We start from the raw sequence: 24,008 nt of genomic DNA, 5'->3' as shown, positions 1-24,008 counted from the left end.
TTTTTGGTTTTAGTTTAAATCACTGGAAATATATTGTACTGTGTGTGCATGCAGGCTTTTGTTAAGCATATTCCATCTGGGTGATTTAGGTCTCACTTGCAAAAGAGATTTTAATCTCAATGTGATTTTCTAGTAAAATAAAGGTTTAAAAATAATGATGAAGCGTTTATTTGCTTCACACCCATGTTTGTGGTCAGTAAAGAAAATAAGAATAATTATTATTTTTGTTTTATTGTAAGGCCACGTTTTTGTACAGTAGTTTAAAGTAATGCATATCCTATAAGCTAGCATTAAATATGTACAGTATTTATTGAAAGTGCTCATGACTTCAAGGTAATGTTGCATTTTACTCTCCCAAAATACATTTTACTCCCATAGTGTCTAAATTATTGAGTAAATTACTCAATCACCCAAAACCTTATTCTCCACAAATGGAAATGTTCAGGTCAACAATGGCAGTATGATGACATTTTTATCAACTTGTCAACAGTGTTTTATTGATCTTGGAATCTCTTATATGTACATGTTTATGAACTTGGTGACAGATTCTGTCAAAATGACAACCGATGTGTGTGCAGTATCAACGCTGACACTCTTCACCACACAGTACACAGTGCAGGGCATGGGAGAGGCTGTAGAAGAATAGATTGTGAATCCTAGCTCAGGAATCGACTGGCTGTGTGTGACACTGGGGGTGAGTTGGTTCAGCTCCAGGTCGCTGTGTTCAGCCAGCTCTAATATAGTAGCCTATGTAAACAATTCTTTACAAAATATAACTGCTTATTTTTTTCTGTGTGATATGAAGTTGCCCTTGATGAGGTCACAGTGATCAGAAATGCTGTCAGATTTATTTTTATTTGCCCCTGGTACCACCTTTATGTTTTGTTACTAAAGCATTTGGATAGTTGCATGACTGTTTGAGCCAGTGTATTGACCTAGGGTGGTGCAGATGATTGACCTCAGGGCGGCTCTCCAATTCCACCAGAGGTTTGAGTAACCTTGTTTGGATTTCATTTGAGTTAACCCATAGCGAAGGAAGTTTGTAATTTAGAAAGTAACATACAAAACATTAAAAGTATACACCTTCCTGTGTGGAAATATAAATATTTACCTGCAGCAGGAGTTTACCAATGACCTCTGGTCAAAACCTGATTGGCTGACACAATCTGTTGAAGTTTATAGTTTCTATTGGCAATGCCTCAAAGAATGACCTATAGCTAGCATGAACAAAACTCAACACCTATTGATGTGTCCATTGCACTACTTGAAATGAACGTGGACATGAGGGGAGGGGAGGGGGTTGGTGTTTTAGGGGACGAGGTGGCTTCTGGCGTTGCCACTACCGGCATTGCCACACACCGCTGTCAGCATTTTCCATTGCCAGCGTTGCCACTAGCAGCATTTTCGCTGCCGGAATGTACCCCTGTCAGTGTTGCCTTTACCAGGGTGCCCACAAGTATCCATGGGGGGGGGGAGATGGACATGGGGGGAGGGCGTTGGTGTTTTAGGGGACGAGGTGGTCAATGGCGGCCATGTGTGCTGCGTACAAGGGTGGAGGTATGTGGCAGTGTGGCATAGTGGAAGCCCTGCCAGCGTGTGTTTGTGTGGGGAATATTGGGTTGGCAGGCAGGGTTAAAGTTCTTCCTGTCAAAACACGTGGGAATGTGTCTGGAGCCGACAATTGAATAAGTTATTAATTAGTCTTCAGCCATAGCTGTATAATATAGGTGTTCACGGGTGTTAGTTGAAAGTGAGTATCATTCATGTTGGCGATAGAGGTGGAGGTGTATGTTTGTGTTCCGTGCTGTACTGTCCCGTTTTGTTTATATCTGTGAGGTTTTGTAAAACCTTTTGTTTTGGCCCTTGTGCCATTTGTTTTGTTAAGTGTATTTTGATGAGTGTTTTGTCAGTGTTATTTTTTTTATTAAAAATGCATATTAGTGCATTAAAACTTGCAGCTTTCTGTGTCTGAGTCTCTCTTCCTGTAAATACCATCTGGGCTGTAATGCTACTGCGCCACAGTGCATATTCCTGAACAAAATGGCCAAAATGCCTTGGTTAATACTCCTTTTTATATAAGGTGTTTATCAAACTACTGTATACTGTATTCCTGCTAAAACCTGCTGGCTGCAGCAGTAGGTGTTTTCAAATGTGCTTCAAAATGGTGTTTGTTATACTGAAGGCATATTGCAGGAAACACTTGTATAGGTTCAAGGCTCTAAATGGGCAAAAAAGGGGCAAGGCCAAAATAACCTAAGGATCAAGCAAGACTTCAGAAATAAATTCATTTTTAAAGCTAGAGAATAATGCAATTAATAAAAAGAGTGTTTTGTTTTAACTAGTAATGTTACAAAAAGGTAAAATGTACATGTATGATACACTATTTGATAAATGTATTATAATAACCAGTTCCTCTGTCGCAGCCACTCCTTTTTTTTCTGCACAATCTCTTCCGATGACAGTTTCACTGTTCGGAGGAACTGCTGTCATCACTGATGCCGGACAGAGAGCAATTCAGTGCTTGGCAGACAGGATGTAGCCATGGACCTAGAGGCAGCGAATTCCCTGACCAGAAAATTAAACCTCCCCACTGACCCGGCTGAAAGCACTGGCTTTTACCGCTACACCATTGGACCATTTTGTTCAATTTTAATAGCATATGTTCAACACAGTTTAACAGCAGCTAAACTCATACAAAATGCAAAGGCGCTGTGTTGCATCTTTTTCATAAGATGGACAAATAATAAGAAATGCTGGAATCCTGCCTCTTCATCAGGTCCCACCTCACAAGGCAGGATTCCACCTTGCGAATGTTCTGGTTGAGTAGTTCAACATGACTGGTCATATGGTGTAATGTGAGGTTTACCCTCTCTCACTTTTTGTGTTTCTGTGCAAAGATGCATTTCCTCTTTAATTTCCAGAATACACATGCCACTACTGTGTTGGAGTCATGCAAGCCAGGAAAAGGTAGTGGGTGGAGATGTTAAAACATATATTTAAATCTATTAAAATTATGATTTTATTTATTTATTTATTTGTAACATTACTCCACTAGTCATGAATGCATGAAACCATTTTAGACACTTCAAACAAGCATCTAAAATATATATTAAGATTATTCTTATTTGCCAGGGTCTAGGGTGGTGGTTTAGTAGTTTCTGTTGTAATACATCAAGACATATACAGTTGTTTAAAAATGGCTAACAATCCATCTGCCATTGGGAATGGGTTGAAATCAGTTGTAATCAATCATGTTCATGTCCATTCGCAGCAGAGAGATTTAGCTGCACATTCTGAACTGGACTCTTACAATACATGTTTGAAATTTGTGCTAAGAGAATTCATTCAAGCCCAGTTTCTCTGATTTTGAGCTACTTCCCAAATAACTCAAACTAAGAGAGATGTGACAATAGTCTCACTTTTTCTCATGATGACCCTTTGTTGACTACTGTATAATAATGATGATTTGCATTAGCCACTATACATTAATATTTTACCTCCCCTCAAATGACAACTGAGCAGGGTGCCATGTGTGTGTGTTCATGGTGGCATTAAAAAAAAAAAAAAAAAAAAAAAAATATTGACACTGGCATTCAATGTGTAAATTCAACCCCACCAAAATGTAATACAACTCAATTCACACATACTGTAGAAGAAGATAAGCACTGTAACAGACACCACTAAAGGCATTTTCCCTGTACTCTCTTCTTTCTTGACTGTTTCCAATCACTTTGAGGTGTCATTTTATATGAAAACTCATTTGATTCTGTGGAACCTATTCAGCTGCCCCTTATCTTTATGTAATATGCAACCGATGATCTCATTATAGCAAGGGTTTACTCCAATGAACAGGTGATTTATATTATAGCAGATCAGTGCTTGCCTGGTTGTATATTAAGCAAGAAATAAATCTTGTTGAAACAGGCTCATAAACAGTAAAACCCTAATTAAGCTCTTGCCAGTGGGAGTGAACATTTGTGGCTGCTTACTGATGTTGCCTCATTCACGAGAATGGGTTATCGCATATACAGTAAGGCCAGGAGATGGCATGGTTCAGGCTGCAGTAAATACAGGTTTGTACTGTATCTTCTTTGGTTGATGTAATTGTAGACCCTCATGTGTAAACTATTTAGTAAGCACTAAGAAATAATTGACTAGGACCTTTAACACATTTTCTATCATGTTTGCTCATCTTTGAGGGGGGACCTGGAATGCTGCTAAGTCTGATTGGTTTTCCCGAGTGCTAAACTGGCGGGTGCTAACATGATCTATTCAGGATTAATCGACAGCTATCTAAATGTATACTGCTCCATGCTAATTTAATGTTTTTCCAAAATAAAGCTGCAGTTGGTACAGGATTTTTGATGTGTTTTGTATGATTTTACTTATTTTGTGTGCAAGAGTCCTACAGTACTGTATGTCAGGCATCACTCTCTCACAATGGGTTTTGGGATTTTTAGTTACACATTTTTTGAAGGATTTTATTGTTTGTTTTTTCTTGTCCTTTGCCCTACAGTAGACTCAGATTTAAACAAATTGTTACGAGCACACAAATAACCATGTGTAATGAAAATTCCAACAAAGACAAGGAAGGTAAACGCTAGCATTGCATCTGGCCTTCTCCCTTCTATTAGTGATGACACTGCAAACTGCCGTCACAGCTTAGCACTGTATCTGTTTACGTTTAGATAAATTGTGGCAAGGACGTACACGGGGAAGCTTGCCAGGCTTTGTGTTCATATGCACGCCATATGAAAAGAGACACAATATTCATAAGCATGTATGTAATGCAGTGTGTGTGTATTATATGGTTTCCTTCTGTGGTATTTTTTGCCATTTGTTAAACCCTCATGCCTTGATGAGAAACCTATCCTGTGCTGTACTGTAATACTGAAGGAAGTTCAGGGAAAATAAATGTCAACAGAATTGCCTTTACTTCCGTGTTCTTTCAATGAAAAGGGTCCACTGTGCTAACAGCTTTAAAATGATGTAATTTGAGTCTTTACTACTGTAAGGGGGTTGGGGGTTTATTGTGATTCAAATTGGTACTGTACACACATTCCTGTCAAGCTTTGTGTGCGTCATGATCGAGTTCTGGCCTGTGCTTGTTTAAGCATATGCAAACTGTATCTGCGCAAATATCATGAAACTTTACATGTTTTTTAGTGACAAGAAGTTACAGTATAATACGCTTTTTAGGTAATCTTGCAGCCTTTGGAGGCTTTGCAAACATTAAACAAACTCTCTGTGCAATATTTTTTACAATATTTAGATTGGGAATAAAAGGTAGATTGCTGACTCTTCACTTTGTTGAGAAACATGCCTGTACCAGCACAAATCTAGATGTTTTCTCCCAGCTTCTTTTATAGATTTCAAAGATTTGGGCAATTTACCTCAATACAATAATTTATATCTGTTTATGAGTAAGAGCAATTTATCACAGTGTCCATGTTCCAGTATATTGATTTAAAGTCCAATTTACCAGGATTTTGGATAGTATGGATACCATTTTATTATTTTTCAATAGTTATTTAGATTTTTAAGTAAATCGTTGATGTAACACCTCCTATCAGAAAATGACACTCCATAAACAGCTGGTTAGTAGTAAAGACCTGGTCACACTAGCAGTTTTTGTTGATGTGCCAAGACAGACTGCTGTTCCTTGCATGGTGTGTTGTGTGACCATCCTGGTTTAGGACGGTGATCTTTTTTTGCGGTCCGCAAGAGGGCAAACAACTATTTGATTATTTGATTGTCCTAAGCACAGTAAAAGAGAGATTTAAAAAAAAAGATATGCCAGGAATCAGGGGACCCATTCTCTACTACATAGCAACTTAACAAAAATAGCAGAAATGCAATTGTTGGTTCAGCAAATTAATAAATAAATCCATAAATAAACAGACCGGTACAAACAAGTCAATGTAACGTATATTGTAGTTAATTGGAATAGGTGTACATCTTCTCTTAAGTTATGATTTTTATTATGTATGGTATGGATAATTTCCTTTTTTGTAATACAGAAGGCGCATTCATTATATTAATTTTAAATATCAATTTGAATCCTATTATGTGACCTGTGTATTTACAGGGCAACATAGAGACTTGTGCCTGCCAGCAAAACTTAAGTGACCACAAGACTAGGCTTTGTAAAGAGGGAGCAATTTTTGACTGCACTACAAAAAGGTCTATGGCTCTACATTAATAAAGCAGGTTTCTTTGAAATGATGTATCAAGCGGAAATTCCTGAGTTCGAATGTAAGGCACAGTTGCTTGTGAAACAGTACAGATAGTAACTGGCTGATTTAAAACAAACACTGGGTGTAATAGGGAAGTGTGCGATTGTTTCCAAATATGGAAGAAAAAAAAAAAGAGACTCTCCAACTGCCACAACCTTTGCTTGCCTTTGTGTACTGTGTAATAATTCTTATCATAACTGTTGGCTGTGTTTGCGCAAATGTGTTTAAATATTTCAGTTTATAATACATGCACTGCAGCCTCTAAGCATCGAGAGCTGGATGAACGTTAACCTGCAAATGAGAGATTTTTCTGGTTGTTGTAAAAGATTTAACACACTGAATGGCTGCTTGTTACTCTACGGTACATGACATTGCAAATAAACAGATGCTTTGGCCATCATCCATGTTCACACAAAGTACATTTTTCTCTGTCTCTGCTTAATGATGTCAGTTTGAAACACTGTTATTGAGCTAGGCACACATGAATGTTTCTCCTATACAGTATTTATGATCTAAAACTTTTATAAAAAATATTAAAATAAATTGCTATCCAAATTTGTGGAAGGTAAATCTTATAATAAATACAATATTCTGTGTTTGGAGAGTCAGGATGCTTTATATTGCTATAGCAAGGTGATCAGTAAGGAATACTGTATTATAGTTTCTTTATTTGCTTTAGTGTCGTATCGGTAACGTTTTTATAAAAATATTTCATTTCATTTCTTTTTTTTTTTCTTTTTTTTTTTTTTTACATTTTTAGGCAGTGTGTTTGTTAACTTGGAAAGGGAGAGCACTAGAGAATGAGAAAGGAAGACTTACAGAACTATAAAAACTGTACTCTAATGTTAGTACTAGTTGGAAGAAACTCAGTGAATTTTACTCACCCAAAATATGTTTTACTTGTACAGTAAAGTAAATGAGTCAGTGACTCAAAACCTTATCTGGTGACAACTTTGTACAAGAGACCCCCTTTGAAACTGATATTTTCATGCATTTTGCTTGTGAGGTACAGTTTTGTATGATGTGCTTCAGACCGTGTCAGCACTGTCCAGGGATCACACATCTGAAGTTTACTGTACTGTACCAATGCTAATTAGTGCTGTTTGCGTGATGATTCTCCAGCAGGTCAAGCTCCTGGGATGGAACAATAGAGCATAAGTACGTAAGCAACAAGGAGCATTTAACAAACATTATGTTGTCATTTGCAGTGATGATTGTACAAAAATCCTAGCCAGGTGATCCATTAACTTCAATACTGTATTACTGGAGACACTTCTAATGGCCCTTAACCAAGTAGCAGCTGCTCTTTCAGTGGACTCAATACCAGACACAGATTTGCTAGTATAAAGCATTCTTTACCTAAAAACAAATACCAGCAAGTTGACTTAGATGGCTTATTCCTTGTGAACCAAAATGAGACTGTTGTAAAACCACCATTGCAAATGTCATTCCAGTGTAATTTACAACAGAACATGTTTGCTTTAAAATGGTTACAGTAGGTATTCTGAATAATGACTGCTTAATCAATAAACTGTACAGAATACAATTAGATTATAACAAAAGTATATTATAGAGGAATTGAAATCGCATATGTAGAATGCACAAGCTACAGCAAGAAAGGGTCAGTACTGGATTGAGATGAGAGTTCAGCATGCCAATCTCTCCCCCGCACTACATTGCTACCTTTGCCTTACTTCGTTTTTTGACCTTTAGTATGTGTTTGGAGTATTTCAATGTATTACAGCCTGTTATATTTACAGAAGGAAAATCAATCACACTGAGTTTGAGTGCCTTTAATTGGACTAGCATTTATTGAACTCAATTACGCCCTTGGTGGTACTTGGATATCTGTTTTTAGTCAAAACTCCCACCCCTAAAGTATAATAGATAGTATAACACATGCCAAATATATGTAAACTCCTTCCAGAATACGCCCCTTCTTATAGAAAATATACATGCTGCCAATAAATAGTATCATAAAGGATTGAATTATTTGCTTTTCATTGATCACAAAAGCCTGAAGGCTTTTTTTTTTTAAATATAAAATCTCCAAATTGGTGTAAGTACTGTCTTATGGATACTGTAAAGCAGATTACAAATTGTATATAAAGTGCTGAGTCCTATACAGTTTAAAGCATAGTTTTCACAATTACTGTGTTTTAGGTTGTAATCCCGTAGGTCCATGTTGAAAAAATCTGCTTTTATAGACATTTCCTGTAAAATGTTCTCTGTATAAAACAAACACTATGTGTAAAAAAAAAACAAATAAAAACGCAATACTGTTTCTTATTTTTTTTATTCTTCAGCTAAAAGTTACGAGCTTGGAGATTTAAAGAGCATATATGTTTCACAGACATACATACTATAGTAGCAAGCTGGTTTGAAGTGTGTTACAGATAAAGTAATTTTGTTGAATATAAACATGTAACATGTGTTTACTTATACCTGACTTTTTTAACATTACTACTGAATGAAAATATTGCATTGCTAACAGCCAGTGAAGAACCACTTTTACTGAATCAATGCAACGTAGAGAATTAAGAAAATCCACATTTATTTATTTATTTATTTATTTATTTATTTATTTTTTTAAATAAATTTGGAATCGCCAATTATTTTTCCCCTGATTTTTCTCCCAATTTGGAATGCCCAACCCGGCTCACCGCTACAACCCCCGCACTAACTCGGAAGAGATGAGGACGAGCACTCGCGTCCTCTGTAACGTGTGCCGTCAGCCATTGGTTTTTTTTTTTTTTTGCACTGCAAGCCCGTCGTGAAGCCACTATAGAACTGCAGTGTTAGAGGACCACGCAGTTCTGAATTGCACACAGGCAGGTCTGCAGGCGCCTGGCCAGCCACAGGGGTCGCTGGTGTGCGGTGAGCCAAGGATTCCCCAGCTAATCTAATTCCTCCCCACCCTGGCAGCGCTTGGCCAAATGTGCGTCGCCCACTGAGAACTCTCGGCCACGGTCAGCAGTGACATAGCCTGGATTCGAACTGGTGACCTCCAAGCTATAGGGTGCAACCTGCACTCCATGTGGAGTGCCTTTACTGGATGTGCCACTTGGGAGCCCCCCAAGAAAATCCACTTTAATATCAAGTGAAGTTGGCCCAGTGAAATTCTGTTCTGATATTTGCTTAACTTCTGTAGGTCAGTGATGTCAAACTCAAATATATAGTGCACTATTCTATAGTGCAGTCTTGCATTGCTTTTAATTACACACAAAGGCCTGCAGCTTTTGAATGTCTGTAGTTACTATTCTGTGCACACCATGCTACATTTGCAAAGACATAAAATGTAGGTGCTTATAGGAACATAAACATTAACTGAAGTGACCTACTACGGTTCCTGGTTTGACACCTGTGTGCTCTAAATGCTGAATCTGAGGAGTTTGTAGCAGAACTTTTGACAAGTAGCCAGACAATTTGCTCACCTTTGCAGTGTTATTTTTTTGTTTTTCAGTAATGGAATGGGGAGATGACGTCCGGCCTATTTCAGAAGACGCAGCTGTGGTAATTGCAAACCATCAGGCGACAGGAGACGTCTGCACACTAATGATGTGCCTACAAGACAAGGGGACGGTATGTTATCTAATGTGACCAGCCAGACTTCCCTTCATTCATTAAGCTTTACCTTCAAGAAGAAACATTTTTGTGGAATGACTTTGCAAGGGCTACAATGACATTGCTGCAGCTACTTGCTTACAGTATGCATAGAAACAAATAAATATTTAGTGTGTGTGTGTTGGAGAGAAGGATACGATTTCTCTTAGTAAATATTGAAACCCAGTGTACCATAAAATTAGTCTCTTCTGGACAGTAGAATGTGTGTTTATTGAGATTATATATATATATATATATATATATATATATATATATATATATATATATATATATATATATTATAAACTATACAGTGCTACCCTGCTAAAATGTGATTTACGGGGTCCATAATTAGGAGACTGCATGGTTTGTGTTTTGCCTTATAACAAATATTGGCATTTTTATATTGTAGCATACAGTGGAAAATAAAGGGATGCACACAATTTGCAGGTACTCGAATCCACGGTTTATTGGGACGATTATTCCCTGCCCCTGTTAGCTTGGGCCAAACCAAAAACAACAAACAGTCTTGCACTGTCACAGCAGCACATTCACACAGCAGCTTGTCTCACTCGGCTCTGGCCGCGCTTATGTTGGCACCCCCTATAGGTTTTCATGCCCCCACCTCCCCGGACGTCACCCACCAATCCCGGCTGAGGCAAGCTTACCGCTTCCCTGCTAACACACACACACACACACACACAACAGGGTCTGTAGACACATGTTGGCATTCCTATATTTGTGGAGACTTCCCATTGACTCTCGCTATATTTTTATTTACTATTTCTAACTCCAGTCAGACAGAACTCCACACACGGTGAAAGTCGACAACAAACTATATATTTTGGCACTTTTTATTTTTTGAAGGCATATTTAGTTCTTAAAAACGTGTTTTACAAAGTGGGGACTTCCCCACAACATCGTTATTTCAGGAGTTACTATCTTTGTGGGGACATTTTCTCAAATTTGCAGACCAGTCCTGCAACAATATAAGTCCCGGGTTGTTACAATATATACAGTATAATAGAAAACTGCTATTCCAACAGTTAACTGTAAATAAATAACATACAATCCAGTTTTTATTACAATTTATCCTAGCATAATTCACGATAACATCACCAGGATCACTTAAAGCAGGGCTTCTCAAACCCTGTCCTGGGGACCCCCTGTGTCTGCTGGTTTTCATTCCAACTGAGCTCTCAATTACTTAACTGTACCCTTAATTGAACTGATAATTTGCTTAATTATTCCTTTTTTAATTGTTTTCAGCTCTTAAACAGTTGCAGAGTTCAAGTTACTTATAAAATGTTATAGCTAACTTGAAATCTGCAACTGTTTGAGTTGAAAACAAGTAAAAAGGTCAAATTAAGCACATTTATCAGTTAGGTTGCGTTATAATGGGGTAGCACTATCTCTATCTCTATCTATCTATATACGCCATCAGTAAATACATTACATGAAGATATATTATTTATATACTAATAGTTTTATTTACTCATTTTTGCTAATGAATGCACTTCATCCTGTGGTTGTTTGTTTACTTGAATAAATTTGACCTATAGCAGCCCCCCCCCCCCCCAACAGTGCTGCTCGAAGTTTGAAGTTGTGGCAATGTGATATTTTTTATTTCAATTTTAAATTTAAATTACATAAGTGAAGCCAAAGGTAAAACTGGCAATGGAAATATGCTGTAGGGTGTAACCCTTTTTCAACATCATGTCTGGTTTTGTATGGTTACTACTGTTTTGCTAATTCAAATTCCATGTACACAATTTGCAATAAATAAAGCTGCCACACTTTTTGTACTCTCCAGCCAGCACTTTTAGTATTGAGAACCATTTTAAAATACGTCAAGTGACTGGCTTGTCAGATTGGTAACCTACAGTACATACATCGTGCCGCTACTATATTGGTTGATAGCATTTAATGTCTACTTTTTTGATTTGCACTGTTAACAGTTATAAAGAAGAAAAAAAAACAATAAAAACTAAAATGGGGCACATATACATTCTTTCTGATAGTGGGGAGTGGTTCAAAAAGAGTAGGAGGTTTTGATTGAATCATAGTACCGTAGACCCACAACATGCCACAATGTGGGAGTGGACATCTCATCATCTTATGAATTATCTTGTAAAGCACGTGATGTCAAGGAAATATTGCACTGTTTGCTGAGTGTAATTATAAATGTTACCAACCAGAGTCTCGGTGTGGTTGGTAGTCATTATACATGTGAGCCCTCTTTGTTGATCGTGTGTTCAGTTCTGTTTCATGCCTATTCCCAGAATCATTAGAAGGGGGTAATTACTGCACAGTCTGAGACGATTGCATTTGTTTTGACTTAGATGGGTAAAACCTGAACTAATAACCATCTGACAATCCAGTTGCTTTTTCTTGATCAATATAGGTCATAGGACTGTATTAATTTAGCTATAAAACTAAAATAATTTCTTATCTATCTTGAATGAACTTCCCACAGAAATAAGTATGTTGAGTCCATCCTAAAAGAGAACTGTTTACAGATAAATAAAGTCCATTCGTTATTTATCAAAATAAAAAATAATGCACTTGATTCAAATAACTTGGAAATGACCTGGCAAAATGTGCTGGCTACACCCAGGAAGCACATAAGGGTGTGTCTATTTCTTTATAGGGGAATTGGTTCTATGTGAATCTAAAGAGTTCAGACTCTCAAGTTTTGCCTGTCTTTAAGACTAGCAATCAAATATGTTTGTTGTTGGATTTAACGTTTCTCATTTAATGTTAATGTATTATTTGTTAAATGCAGTAATTGTTCCCAGGTGTGGTATTGTCTCTACAGGTTTTTGGACATCTCTGTTTTTATCCAGGTAAAACAGATGGCCCCCCATCTCAAATAATCCTTTAACCGTATCTTTCAATGGCACTTTTAATTGCTTAACATTTTGTGTATTTTGACTCTCATGCAGCACTTGTTTCTGCTACATAATTGTAGACAGAAGGCTATGAACCAGTCAGAGAGTTTTTGATTTTATGAAACTTCCATGTACTGAATCATTTTTTTCTTTTTCTCTTAGGTGGTCCGCAAGATGATGTGGCTAATGGATCACGTATTCAAATACACAAATTTTGGCCTTGTATCTTTAATCCATGGGGATTTCTTTATCAGACAGGTAAAGGTTCTTTAATCTTCTTAATTTAGAGGGCTGTCTTGCCCTGGAAAGTAGAGAACAGTGTAGGAGGCTGGGTAAAAACACCAGCATGACCCTTTCTACTTTTACAGTGTCCCTGGTTAAAGTGAGCGGCAGAACAGGACTGCTGATGTGTGTCTGTTCTGCACTTCACACACATGTATTCCTGACTGTCTTTGCATACACTGCATTCCTCTCCTGCTCTCCTTACATGACCTCTAGCTGAATTCTGTCATCTACCAGCATCAGAGCTCTTTCCTTCCATTACAGTCACAACAGATTGAATAATTAAGTAGACTTTTATTTTGGCACTTTTTTTTTTTCAAGGTAAAGATTTCAGTCAGTATTTTTATTTCTCATGCCCCACTTTATTTATTTATTTGTTTATTTGTTTATTCATTTACAGTAGGCACTAATTTGAACCAGTTGGGATTGTTCAGACTATTGATTTGTTCAGAGAACGATTGTAATCTGCCCTTAAAATGACTTGGCTTGTCTAGTGTTTGTTTTATTTCTAATTCGTAATATTTCACCAATACGTTTCATTTTGATAGCATGGTTCAGATTAAAACTCGGTTCAGACCACCAGGGTTTGGATTAGTGGGTGTCTGCTTTACAGTACGGCCCTCTGAGTTACTTTATCCCCGCAAAGCTAATTCATTACAGTGTAATTTGACCCGGCCCAATTTGCATCTATTGGGTTATTACATGTAAGAACTCCAAATTCCATCAGCCGTTAGAAAAGTAGCGGGAAGCACAGAGCCAAAGAAACAGTAGACCGCGAGAGACAGCCAGTCATATCTCGTGCTTGGTGCTTAAGACGTGTTTTCCGTTAGACACTGTACTGACCGTCAAAAACAGTAATACTGTACCAGTAACAAAACATGGTATGTAAGGGAAGTATTGTGGTGATAAAAGAATTCAATTTAAGGAGCCGCTATGAAACCAAACAAAAAGAAAAATATGGCGAGTTTGAAGGAAAGCAAAAATGGTGGCCAAATTAAAAAGAACCCTTGATGTACAGCAGAACATGCTTAATATGGCAAAAAATGAAAGTGATACGACAGTAAAGGCAAGTTACCTAGTATCGGGAGCTAATCGCAAAGTCATACAAAGCCTTTTTCTGAGGGTGCTTTTGTAAAAGATTGCAGGCTTAGTCACAGAAATAGTCTGTCCTGAGAAAAAGCGTGTGTTTTCCAATGTCAGTGTTTCAGTGACCTGGCTACCAATCTTCCAAGATCAGCACACTGAAAAAGCAAGTGATTTCGTAGCCTTTTCTTTTGCTGTTGACGAGAGCACAGATATTGCTGATACCGCTCAGTTTTGAAAATCTGTTTTTATCCGGGGTGTTGATGGCACTACCACAGCAAATGATATCTTTCAACAACTTGAGAGTGTGTGCACAACATGAAATTACAGTGGGAGAAGTGGAGCGCATGCCATGTGTGGTGGAAAAAAATGGACTTGTTGCTTTGGTGCGCAAAAAACTACAGGAGGTGAATTGTCCAACGACACAACGTACCACTGTATTCTACACCAGGAAGCACTGTGTGGGAAGGTGCTGAAAATGGATCACATAATGGTCACGGTTGTTGTCTTTCATTAGGACGAAAGGTTTGAATCCCCGGCAATTCTAGAAGTTGCTTGACGAGCTCAATGCTCAATATGGTGTTTTGCTGTACCACACAAAAGTTCGCTGGCTTAGCCGCGGTGCAGTACTTTAAAGGTTCATTGAATTGCGTTGAGAAAAATAACTTTTGATGCACAATAAAGGGAAAGAAAAATTGGAGAACTCAGATGCAAAGTGGTTGTGTTATTTGGGATTTCTCTGTGGTATAACCAAACAGCTCAACCATTTAAATGTGAAACTGCAAAGCTGTAAACAAGTCATAACAGAGATGTATGATGGCATAAAGGCGTTTGAGCTAAAGTTACGTTTGTGGGAAAAACACATGCAGCAAAGAAACCTTTCCCATTTCCCAACATGCCAAGCTGTATGTGATTCGATGGCAAATTTTACTTTTCCTGGTAGTGCGTTTGCTGCAAAACGAAATGTGTTGCGTGTGGAATTTCAGCGCCCTTTTACAGATTTTCGCAAGCAGCAGTGCCACTTCCAGCTTTTTTTCAAATCCATTTGGCGTAGATGTGGAAACTGCACCAGAAGACCTTCAGTTGGGAAATAATTGAATGGCAGTGCAATAGCGCACTGAAGGCTAAGTTTGATTCTGTCTCGGCTGAGCAGTTTTACCCGTTCCTTCCAGCCACATTCCCACAGCTCCACATTCAGGCTGCATGCGTCATGTCAATGTTTGGCAGTACGTACTTCTGAGAACAGCTATTTTCACTGATGAAGATTAATAAATCTGCTCAAAGATCTCGCCTGAATGACATGCAACACTCTGTGCTAAAGATAGCTTCAGCACAAGCCATGAATCCCGATATTGACAATCTTGTCTCATGAAAAAGGTGCAAGGTTTCTTTAGTAAATGAGAACGCACAGGGAAGCAAATAGGTAAGATAACGTGTTTTAAATGAATAAGTCATATATAAATTACATGTGTATGTATTAAAAACTGTGAATATAAACATGCGTTTTCTGTATCACCTATTAAAATGCATGTTTATATGTAAAAGGTGTGCATTCTGTGGCCCGCGAATCAAACGTTAAATTAAGATATGGTCTCTGGTAAAACTGAGTTTGACACCCCTGCTCTATACTAAGCTTTTCATTATATTGGAACCCCTTATTTATGGTGAAAAACAATCCTTGCCAATTTTCCTTTAATCTCCATCAACGCTTTTTATCCAAATATATAAAAAATGCAAAACTATTTTTCAAGCCCTCTGCTTTTCTTAAATTTTCTTTGCAGGGAAAACCACATCGTGATAAACAGCTAATCCTGCTAAAAGATCATTTAGACAAGTACTACCACAGCCGGGACCGCAAGTGGATAGTCCTCTTCCCCGAAGGGGGCTTTCTGAGGAAACGGAGGGAAACCAGCCAGTCTTTCTCAAAGAAGAATAACCTGCCATTTCTGAAGCACGTCACCCTGCCCAGGATGGGCGCCACGGAGGTCATCCTGAAGTCGCTCGGCCCCCAGCAGGAGAATGGGAGCCTGGCGGCAGGAGATGCTACAAGATCAGGTACTTGACACGTGGAGTTCACTTTCTCACAAATTCTTTTTAATCTAATAATTTAATAGAACATTATAGAAAAGTGTTAGTTTGATTATTTTAGCACTAGCACTTGCTATTGCTACATCAGTTACATTAAAGTGTAAAGACGCCCTTTAAATGACCTGCCTTTTTAACACAGATTATCATCAGTTATGATGCCTTGTTAGCTAAACGGCTGACGCGTCATTGTTTTCTTAACCTTTGTGTCCATAAAAGCATTGTTAGAAACGCCTTGAAGTTGCTAAAATAAATGTTGAAGTTATTTAAAAAGGCATAGGTTTAATATCTCTCAAGGCATTTGCAAGATTTCTTTTTTGTCTTTTTACAGACACAATTGTGCAATAGCAACCTCTTTTTTAAATGATTAGGATATTTATTAATGAGCTTTTGGCATGATTCTTTAGTGATTTGTGACCATTCTTCAATGCAAAATTGTTCCAGTTCATTCAGATTCTGAGGACTTCTCTTGTGCACAGCCTTTGTCAACTCATACCACAGATTCTTAATCGCATTTAGATTGGGATTTTGACTAGGCCATTCCAGAACCTTGATTTCTTTCTTCTTTAACCATTCTGAAGTAGATTTTGATGTTTGCTTTGGATCGTTGTTGTGTTGGAACGTCCAGTTGCACTTTAAACCAAGTTTTGTAGCAGAGTGTTTCAGATGATTGGCCGATAGCTTTTGGTATGCTACGGAATCCATTTTACCTTGTATTGGAACTAAATTTCCTCTGCCATTAGAGGAAAAGCAGCCCCACAGAAGGATATTACCACCTCCATGCTTGACAGTAGGTATGGTGTTCTTTTCTTTGTATGCCTCACCAGACTTTCTCCAAACATAACGACTATCAGCATGACCAAATATCTCGATTTTTGTTTCATCACGCCACAAAACCTTTGACCAGAACTCATATCCATCATTCAAATGCCGTTTTGCAAACTTTAAGCGATTGTCCTGGTGACATTTTCCTAAGAGTGGCTTTTTCCTTGGCCTGTGACCATTGAGACCTTCACCATGCAATACTCAACCTATGGTTGAAGTGGAAACCCCAGTCCCACTTGCAGCCAATTCAGTTTGAATGTCTTTGGCAGTCAATCTCGGATTGTTATTAACTTTCCTCACAATTCTTCTACTTGTTCTTGGTGAAAAAAACCTTTGTTCTTCCAGACCGAGGGAGCAATGTGACAGTACCATGAATCTTGTACTTGATAATAGAAACAATAGTTGAAAATGGGATACTCAAATACTTGGAAATATTCTTGTATCCTTCTCTAGCTTTATGACAATAAATAATTTTTTTCTAAGGTCTTCAGATAGCTCTTTACTTTTTCCCATATTGACTTATTGGTAATGACAGCAATCATCCCATGCCTAACCCTTTTATACTCTCTAAGAATATTCACCTACAAGCCAGCATTTTCTAGACTTTTGCTACAAAAGATTTTTCCTAAAATTCTTTGTTTTCGAGAAATTTCTAGAAATTATATTTTTCCATTGGGGTATGTAAACTTTGGACAACAACTGTATAACCAGACTGCTCCTCCGAGACACAAACATCTCCTAGACTCAATGCCATGACACAGACATATTATAAGGAAGCAGTAATGTCATTGTTTTGCTCTGACCTCCCTAATCTGTAGAACGTGCATTGAATTACAAAACTATTATAGATAGATAGATAGATATGAGGGTGCGCTACCCAGACTTTTTTTCTGAGGCGGTGTCCTTTTTTCTGGTGCCCTACCCTTTGTTGTGCCCATTGATATGTATATTTAGAATCTGTGAAGGTCACTGGTCTACAACCAGTTATCGTACCTTACTAGTCAGAAATTATTGAGTTCTGCAAAGTTACTACATTTGTTATAGAGAATAAAAATATACATGTTCATACAGTGGTTTATATTTGAGTGGAGTAACAGACCTTGTGTGGTGATTTGTAAGTCCTTGGTATACTGTATGGGGAAGAATGATATATAATCAGGCTTGCTACTATTTGATTTTTATTTTTTTGCCAAATCGACGATTAATATCGCTGTTTATTTTTTAAAGAATTTACCGTTTTTTTGTTTTTTTTTATCTTTCTTTATTTTTCAATTCAAGCAGAACATTGGTGAAATCGACCTTTATGCTAAACAAAAAAAAACAAAAAAAACTTTTTATGCCATTGAGAAACGTCTCATTTAGAGAAACCCCTTTATCATATTCAACATGCAACAAAACCATGGTTACCAACATTCTAATTGAAATAACGTTTGGTCACAGCAAACGTTTGGTATCCTACACAAATTAATAAAAATGTCTCAAGTGAACTGTAGAAAACGCAGCATATAAAGTGTATTACACAGACTTTTATAGCATACATTTACAAGTAAAAACAATATGCACAGACAGAACAAAACATTAGAGAGTTGAACAGAACTAACTTGCACTTATTCCGAGCTCCGTCCCTCTCCTCACTGGAGGCAAGGCAGACTGGCCCGCTTCGTCCTGCCACGGAGACTTCTGCCGTCGATCAGGGTATTGTGCACAATACTCATTAAGTGTTTTCCTCTTGCGCCCCATTTTCAGATCAACCTAGTAACTGTCACCGTATATACCTATAATAGCAAACGCTTACCTACACCTTAACCTGCTAATTTCAAAGTAGGTGCTTTGAATGACAGGCGCTGTAGCTGACAATGAAAGTGCACAGTCGGTCTGATGATTGACAGCCATTTAAACGAATGAGAGTATTCTTGCGCTGCTTCAGCCAACGAGATCTGTCAGGACTGACGGTGAAACGACACTAGCCTATTAAGGAACCACTGATTTGACTGACAGCGACCCCCAGCCATTCAGAGCGGAACGGAGACGGGACAGACAGCAAGTGTAAAAACTACAAAGACAAGATGATTTCTGAAATTATTATTTTTGGTAAGAAAAAAAATAGCAAGTGGTTTTACCGACATTTATCCTATATAAATTTATTTCAGTCGAACTCATATTTTTGGGGAATTCAACGTTTACAATCGAAAAGTAGCAAGCCTAAATATAATGTAATTCTTGTGTAAGTTGACAGACAAATTATTATTATTAATATATTTCTTAGTAGACACCCTTATCCAGGGCGATTTACAATCATAAGCAAATACATTTCAAGTATCACAGTACAAGTAATAATACAATTAAGAGCAAGATAAATACAATGACTTTGGTTCAAGCAAGTACAAGTGTGACAAAATACGATTCAATAATACAGCAGATAACAGTGTCAGTGATAGTTACATCAGGATATGATTAAATACAAAATACTACAGATTAAACACTTGGCAGATTACAGTACTCTGAAGTACAGGATTAAATGCAGTAAAATAGGGTGCAGATAAGAGCAAGTAAAGCGCATTTAAGGAAGGGTGATAAGTGTCCCAGGGGAAAAACAGAGGAGTTCTACAGGTGCTGTCTGAAGAGGTGAGTCTTGAGGAGGCGCCGGAATGTGGTCAGCGACTGGGCAGTCCTGACATCTGTAGGAAGGTCATTCCACCACTGCGGAGCGAGGGTGGAGAAGGAGCGGGCTCTGGAGGCAGGGGAGCGAAGAGGAGGTAGAGCCAGTCTTCTAGTGCAGGCGGAGCGGAGTGGGGGTGTAGGGAGAGATGAGGGTCTGGAGGTAGCTGGGTGCAGTCTGGTCAAGGCATCTGTAGGCTAGTACAAGAGTCTTGAACTCGAGCCAGTGGAGTGAGTGGCTCCCGATCACCAAATCGCACTAGTTAGTTGGGTACAACGAGAGTAGACTTTATGTAAAGTTGGCCACAGAGCTCTGTCAGTGCACTTCATTCTGTGCTGCAGTTCAAAGTACTCTTTTGAAAAGAGACGACCCTAGTCCCATTTTGACAGGAAGGGCTGAGTTTTGTAACACTTCTGTAATAGGACTGGCTTATCAGATTCATAGTTGTTGTGTGATGCATTTCTGTGAAATACCGCTGATCCTGTGCTATTGAGATGTGGTAATAACTAAAGCTGCACTTCATGTTTGGCCCATGAGCAGACTTAAGGCCTCTACACACCGGACGCTAGTGTTCTGCGATACCTCATTTAGGGAGTATCGATACAATACCATGAACAGTATCATTATATTCAATACTATCGCGATACTTTGGATCTTATGTCCATTACGTGTTAAATAGCTGCCAAATTCCTTTTTTTTTGCAAGTGCAAAGTGCATAAGAGGCTAATACGCAGTTAATAATGCTACATTATGGTGGAATGCTTGCTATTTAAAATATATATATTTACATACACAATTCAATAGTGAAAAATCCAGCATTAAGCATTATATTTAATAATACATTTCTAAAACAAACAGGCCACTAATGTAGATGCCTTCCTCTTAGTGCTATTAGAACAGGATTCTGTTTAAGCCAAATTCAAGCCAAATGTCTCCGTCAAAACAATGCACCTTAAATAAGAACATAAGACATTTTACTGGTGAGAGGAGGGCATTTGGTCCATCATGCTTGTTTGGCTGTTAAAAATATTGCAAAGAAAGTAAATTAGACAAAAAGACAACCACTTTGGCTACTATAATAAACTGTAAGTACTTTGTATTGCTTTCATGCTGAACCTGTAGCCGTCTGCATTGGCAGACTTTTGCAGTGTGACTCAGAAGCTTTGTCCTGTGCTTTCCTCTACAGGTGAAGCATCACATTGATCCTGTTAGGGAAACTGATATGCTGGCAATGAAATCTCTATTCATTCTGGACTTTCCACCGCTCATGCATGCAATTCAAAACATAGGATTTTCACAGCTATCACATTACATGCACATAAAATATGGATTAACACAAAATCCAAAGAATATTATTATTATTATTTATTTCTTAGCAGACGCTCTTATCCAGGGCAACTTACAATTGTTACAAGGTATCACATTTTTACATACAATTACCCATTTATACAGTTGGGTTTTTACTGGAGCAATCTAGGTAAAGTACCTTGCTCAGGGGTACAGCAGCAGTGTCCCCCACCAGGGATTGAACCCACAACCCTCTGGTCAAGAGTCCAGAGCCCTAACCACTACTCCACACTGCTGCCATTTTTGACATGCGGTACAGTTTTAATGACACGTCAGCAAATTATATTTTTGCAGCTTCTAGCATATGCACTGGGATTCACTTACCTAAACTAAAAGAATGGAAGAAACTACAGTAAAAGTAAACTTTGGCAAAGATTGGGGTGGCGATCTGAATGATGTTTCAATAAATTGGTGGCATTTCCTCCTTTTTGTTTTTCACTTCTTTAAAACACTTTTGACATTTTGACTATTCGCCTTCAACCATATTACTGTTGCCATTTGGCTGAAATCCAAAATAGTTCCACATCAAGCTTCTCTCTCCGGCATTTGCCATGACTGCTGCAGTAATTTAATTTCCCCAGAACGCACAGGGTAGTTGGTCACTTCCGTTAAGCGGTAATGAGTAAGCTTAGTTCATATTGTTTTTAAAGCACACAATTACAGTTTTTTGTTGTAAAAGCTCCAAAAAAAAAAACAAAAAAAACCATGGTATTGAAAAACCGCGATACTTCGATATTTTAATTTTACCCAGATTTATTAGGTATTGTAGGATTTTGGTATCATGATATACCGTAGGTATCAATATACTATGGAACACTACTGGACATGATACGACAAAAAAAATAAAACATGTATTTTTGATACGAGCCGTTCACACTGCCTGCGATGTGACGGGCGACACTGAAGCGATGTGAAATAAATAGGATTGGTGTCTATTTTTGTGATTTTGTCGCACGACAGCTAGGGAACTGACCATTGAGGAACAACTTCACTTGTGCGCCTTCAGTAAACAATGGCGGTAGAAATGATAATTCTTGCAGCATCAAAATACCCGGAGTGGTACACTAAAGGATACAAAAATTATAAAGACACGGCAATGAGAGAGAACATCTGGTAGTCCATTTCCAGGGAGCTGATATGGATATGGCTTGTGTGTGATTTGTTTACCTTTACTAAAATAAGTATTCTGAAAAGCTGTTATAGGTTCTGAATTTATTAGCTGTACTGTCATACGTGTGATTTTGTCCAGCTGATTATACAATCGTAGGGGAGTCACCTATTACATCGTGGTTTGTAATCTGGAGTTAGATCAGCAAGCTAGAGAAATTCTTTGACACCTTGTTTATTAATTTGAAATTGTCATGCTGCAGTTAGCATGTAAAGGTACACACATGGAAACCTGTACAGTACATTTTTCCCCCAAATTGTCCAGATGTCAGTCATCTTGTATTTCTCTATACATATCCTCATAAGTAAATATGATGCTGTCTGACTCATGCTACTCAATCAGCCATGACACCACTGTCTTTCAGTAGTTTACCAGCTTGTCACAAACACTAACTCTCATCTGAGAGGTGATTGGTAAAACCAGTAAAATCCAGCAGCAACCTTTTCCAACTGCAGTGTTTGACTTCTGGCTTGACACTGCACAAAGGATGGCAGTGCATCAGCTTAAAACGGTGGAATTGATGGTTCAAATATAACTAGCCTGTGTGAAAGAGGGTAATGGTATCCGTGGACAAATGGAGAGGCCCACAGGAATTAACGTTGCAGCACCGCACATGCGCCCAGGTTTTATTGCAGATAACTCCTAGTACGAGGTCAAACACGTGGAACCACGTGACTGTACCAACAATGGTATAGTGTATGAGCTTGAATACAGAAACAAGAGTGTAAATAATAATAAATACAAAACAAAATGCAGTGGGGGGCGGGGGACAGCTATGAAAATAAGTTGCCAAACAACTGGTCAATTGCTGCCCCCACTAGAAGGGAGGTCCCACTGCAGGAACCTTCTGTACTGACACTCCCTCCATGTACATTGGTGATATTTAAAATCCCCTAAATTAATTCTATTTTTTGTCGAATAATTTACCTGTCACTTACTTACTGGGAATATTAGTTTTTAAATATCAGAAGACTGGGCTCTGCACTTTCTACCGTATGTCCACCAAAGTACAGCTATTGCCAAAAGTTTTGCATCACCTAGAATTTTAGGACTGAGACAGAATTTAAAAATAAAACAACTATATATGAGCATGATTTAGATCTTTTATTTAACATCATGTAATCAAAGAAACTACAACATGGTATCACAAAAGTCTACCAAAAGCCATAATAATAATACAGTATTTTATGTTAAGATTTCAGTGTCACATTTTTCAATTTGTCCGTTTTAAGTATATGGAAAACTACAAAGCGGTATGTAATTCTATATTTTAATGTAACATTATTCAGCAGGTTTCATTCGACTTTATGAAGCAAAATGTGTTAATTCTATAGGGTGATGCAAAACCTTTGGCCATAGCTGTACATTTACCAGCTGCCAGTATTTAAGCACTTATCTGGTGTAAATCTGCAACTCTGCCTGTTCTTTACTCTACTCTTGTTTTTTTTTTTTTTAAATAACAATTAACTTGAGATTAAGCTGCCTTGGAAGGCAAGCACATTAACACATGTACTGTAGCCTTGACGATGGCTTCTAGAAGATTCTTGCCTTGAATATTCTAAGCAGCATTTAAGATTATTGGATTTGACATTCCAAGCTTGTAGTTTTTGTTAGCATTTTAATTATTTGGCCATAAGAGGACATTTGCTACTCTAGTTTATCTAATTCCCAGAACATATTTCTATTAACTATAACTGTCATTAGTTACCCACAAACAATTATTGTGAGACTTAAAGTTTTGATATTGTTAAATGTAATTATATTTTTAAGCCATTCCCAGAGATACACACAATAATAACACATTTTACAGAAGAAGTTAGTTTGATCAA

General features: G+C 37.9%; 1 protein-coding gene across 2 annotated transcripts in view; it reads left to right on the top strand.

The window, feature by feature from the left end:
• The window catches only part of LOC117403081 (acyl-CoA:lysophosphatidylglycerol acyltransferase 1-like), a 66,676-nt gene that overhangs the window by 5,776 nt on the left and 36,892 nt on the right, over nucleotides 1–24,008 (top strand). For both annotated transcript variants that reach the window (XM_059024286.1, XM_034004983.3), the window contains exons 3-5: nucleotides 9,700–9,818; nucleotides 12,893–12,988; nucleotides 15,877–16,150. In XM_059024286.1, coding sequence (XP_058880269.1) covers nucleotides 9,700–9,818; nucleotides 12,893–12,988; nucleotides 15,877–16,150 — 489 coding nt within the window. The remainder of the gene's footprint in view (nucleotides 1–9,699; nucleotides 9,819–12,892; nucleotides 12,989–15,876; nucleotides 16,151–24,008) is intronic.

This window comes from Acipenser ruthenus, chromosome 5 (assembly GCF_902713425.1).
Source record: "Acipenser ruthenus chromosome 5, fAciRut3.2 maternal haplotype, whole genome shotgun sequence".
Taxonomy (NCBI): Eukaryota; Metazoa; Chordata; class Actinopteri; order Acipenseriformes; family Acipenseridae; genus Acipenser; species Acipenser ruthenus.
This window is presented reverse-complemented; position numbering and strand designations above follow the sequence as displayed.